Genomic DNA, 4,022 nt, shown 5'->3' on the forward strand with positions numbered 1-4,022 from the left:
TCTCTCTCTCTCTCTCAACCAGCTCAACTAAAGTGTCTCTTTCTCTCTCTCTCTCTCACCCAGCTCAACTAAAGTGTTTAGTGGGGTTCTCTCCATCACAAGTTGAGGTGGACACGGGAGATTTAGAATGCAACTGTATGTTTGTCTGTCAGCCAGCCTGCCTGTCTGTCTGCACATGCTGTGAGAGTGCTACAGGGATTTATCCTCTGTCTGTCTGTCTGACTCACTCACTCACTAAACGAGACGTCAAATACACATGAGAGAGAGAGAGAGAGAGAGAGAGAGAGAGAGAGAGAGAGAGAGAGAGAGAGAGAGAGAGAGAGAGAGAGAGAGAGAGAGAGAGAGAGAGAGAGAGAGAGAGAGAGGCTGCTGTCCGCGCGCCCAAACTCGCAACCTCTTCCTCTTCCACCATCTCACTCGTTTTTGGAAAGAGAAGGAACATGAGAACGAAGAAGAATAAAGACTACCGAGTGTTTTTTTTTGTCATCCAACTGACCGAAGAACTTCACCTGTGTTCACAGAGACTGGAGTGTGTCCGGTCTCCCTGTAGGTTTGGACCTCTACTGTAACAATGGGAAGGAAAACGACATGGAAGTATTATTGTGGTGACGTTTTAGGAGGCGTTCTTCCTATTCTGAAAGGCCAGTGTCTTTGTTTATCAGCGGCGGTGTTTGTCTGTTTGTTCTTGTTGTTTTCTTCTGTCAGAGCAGAGGATGAGTGTCCGTTATCCTGTATCTGTGCCAGAGACTCCGGGACAGTGACCTGCCGTGACAACGAGGACACCGAGTTACCGGGAGACATACCAGCGTGGGCGACCACGTTAATACTCAGGGGGAACAACATCTCAACCTTACCGGGTGGAGCGTTCTCCTCGAATAACGGGACGAAACTCGAGCTAACGACCCTCTCACTGTCACATAATGGAATCATGGTGATCGAGGCTGACGCTTTCACAGGACTCCCACGGTTGCGTTTGCTGGATTTGAGCCACAATCGGTTGGTGTTCATCTCAGACCGGGCGTTTCACAGTCTGCAGGAGCTCCGCTCTCTTTACCTGAATGACTCGCTCCTCGCACCGGCTGTGGCGCAGCTCTCCAATGCATTGGATGGAGATATTTTATGCAACCTCCACCGGCTGGAGCTATCTGGTAACCGGTTGAAAACCATACCCATTTCAAGGTTAGATGCATTCAACCTCCACACTTTAGTTTTAACCAATAACTCAATCGAGAACATTGGTAAAGAGAACATCTCCAGTTTGTACCGTCAAAAGCAAGTGCGCGTATATTTATCACTAAACCCGTTCAGGTGTAACTGTGAGCTGGAGTCGTTCTACTTCTGGTTGAAGAACTCTTCTCAGTGCGTGGACGCTGCGCGCCTCCTGTGCGCCGAGCCTGATGCCAAGAAGGGGATTCCAATAGAGCGGTTACGCAGTGAGGACGTGGATTGTCTCAATGAGAACTTAGAGGCGGTGTCCTACGTGTTCCTAGGGATAGTCCTGGCGCTGATCGGCATAGTATTCCTCATGGTGCTCTATCTAAACCGGAGAGGAATCAAACGGTGGCTCAACAACATCCGCGATGCGTGCCGCGACCAGATGGAAGTGTATCATTACCGGTACGAGCAGGACTCCGATCCCCGGTTGGCTAACGTCGCCGTTTAACGTTCAATGTTTACTCGTCAATCGATGCCATATATCCACCATTTTTTTTATATACAGAGTAAACTGTCTTTGAACGGATGAACTATTAGTATCAGTTTGTTAGCAGCTCTAGTTGTTTATAATACTTGCCATATGACGTTGGAAAACAACAGACTTGGCTATTCAAGGAGGACAATAGGCCTACATTGAAGAGGTGGCAATACGAACCATATTGTACATCTACTTGAATGTACACATCTGTAAATATACCATTTACAACACAAAAGAGAAGATGCTTATCTTCCACATCAGAACATGAGACTTTAAAAACATAAATGTACTGAGCCGCCTGCATAACTTAGTTGAAACATGCACTAACTTCACAACAGAATACATCGTTGGAGTTCCTTCTACAGATTATTCTGAACTACTTTATCAGTATGAAGATAATGACAACTGACTGTATAATCTGGAATTACAGTAGAAAAGGTCTCTGTTATTAAAAAACAAACTGCATTTGCTAAAATATGAATAATAGTTGACGTGTGTTTTGCCTCTGTACTGTACAACCACCACACAGTTATGGCAAAGGAACAGTCTGTTTGCTGTGGTAAGGGTCAAAGGAACAGTCTGTTTGCTGTGGTAAGGCTCCTTCATTCTGATAGATATGTTTTCAATGCACAAATAACTTGTGAGACACAGGAGGGTGTGTGTGTGTGTGTGTGTGTGTGTGTGTGTGTGTGTGTGTGTGTGTGTGTGTGTGTGTGTGTGTGTGTGTGTGTGTGTGTGTGTGTGTGTGTGTGTGTGTGTGTGTGTGAGACAGAGAGAGAGACAGAGAGAGAGACAGAGAGAGAGACAGAGAGAGAGACAGAGAGAGAGACAGAGAGAGAGAGACATAGACAGAGAGAGAGAGAGAGAGAGAGAGAGAGAGAGAGAGAGAGAGAGACAGAGAGAGAGAGAGAGAGAGAGAGACAGAGAGAGAGAGAGACAGAGAGAGACAGAGAGAGACAGAGAGAGAGGTGGATGCATCCATGTGTGCATAGTAATCCATGCTATGCCAGAGTGGCAGGTGGACCAATCCCTAGGTGTTAAACTGATGCCGTATACTTCCATGTGTCATGATGTCTAACAACCCCTTTACCTTTATGAACTGATGGTAATAAGGGATCTCATGGGCATTTCTCGATAAATTACTTAATTTCTCATAATGACCCATGTCACACCTCCAATATCAGTGTACTGTAGCCTACAATCTAAATCATGGTTGCATATAGAGGCCTACTCTACTTTATTCATGTGCTACATTTTACATGCTATTAGAAATAGTGTCAAACATGATTAATTGCTCCTGCAAGTGGCTGCTAAATGATTAAAATGTCATGTAAAATGTTGATGAAGAATAATCTGTGGAATAACCATTTCTGCGGTCTTTAGAGCATTCTGATGGACATTCCAAAAGTTCTGAGACTTTGTTCAAACAGAACTCTGGAAGTTCTATCTGTTTCTGAATCACTTCGGGGGAAGTGACACATCTGTCACATTACAAGCCGTTTAAAGCCCGTCTAACTGCACGTTTCAACACCACCTAATTAAAAGAGGGTCGGTACTTCGGCGGGTGGCAAGTAGGGATCGGTGATGTGATTATGGCAGAACGGAATACAGTTTAATCTCATCACCACCATGACTAAGACCAGGACAATGATGATGGACCTATAAACCCACCGCCTCACCCCGCCACAGTTAATTAACGGTCTCTGCAGGCGACCGTGGCTGTTTGGTTTTTAACGGCAAGGTCAAACTGGCTTCGGGGGGACCGGTGTCTCCCGAGGACGGGGAGGTGGGGAATGGGGAGGTGGAGTAACATCCGTTTGACTTTCCTCTCTAACACACAGCTGCCGTTTTCATTCGTCAACTAAACAGAGATCAGCTCCATGGAGAGGGCCCTTAGAGCATTACAATAGACTAGGGCCCTTAGAGCATTATAATAGACTAGGGCCCTTAGAGCATTATAATAGACTAGGGCCCTTAGATCATTACAATAGACTAGGGTCCTTAGAGCATTACAATAGACTAGGGTCCTTAGAGCATTACAATAGACTAGGGTCCTTAGAGCATTACAATAGACTAGGGTCCTTAGAGCATTACAATAGACTAGGGCCCTTAGAGCATTACAATAGACTAGGGTCCTTAGAGCATTACAATAGACTAGGGTCCTTAGAGCATTACAATAGACTAGGGCCCTTAGATCATTACAATAGACTAGGGCCCTTAGAGCATTACAATAGACTAGGGTCCTTAGAGCATTACAATAGACTAGGGCCCTTAGAGCATTACAATAGACTAGGGTCCTTAGAGCATTACAATAGACTAGGGCCCTTAG

At 45.4% G+C, this 4,022-nt stretch overlaps 1 protein-coding gene across 1 annotated transcript; it reads left to right on the forward strand.

The window, feature by feature from the left end:
- Positions 1-450: 450 nt before the first annotated feature.
- Positions 451-2,458, forward strand: LOC139551971 (trophoblast glycoprotein-like). Its single transcript, XM_071363297.1, has one exon. The coding sequence runs from the start codon at positions 572-574 to the stop codon at positions 1,661-1,663; it is 1,092 nt and encodes a 363-aa protein (XP_071219398.1). The 5' UTR covers positions 451-571; the 3' UTR covers positions 1,664-2,458.
- The last annotated feature ends 1,564 nt before the right edge of the window (positions 2,459-4,022 follow it).

Source organism: Salvelinus alpinus, chromosome 24 (genome assembly GCF_045679555.1).
Source record: "Salvelinus alpinus chromosome 24, SLU_Salpinus.1, whole genome shotgun sequence".
Classification (NCBI taxonomy): domain Eukaryota; kingdom Metazoa; phylum Chordata; class Actinopteri; order Salmoniformes; family Salmonidae; genus Salvelinus; species Salvelinus alpinus.

Bases quoted from the DNA above. Each gene is read 5' to 3' on its own strand.
- LOC139551971 (XM_071363297.1), top strand. From the start codon at position 572: ATGGGAAGGAAAACGACATGGAAGTATTATTGTGGTGACGTTTTAGGA.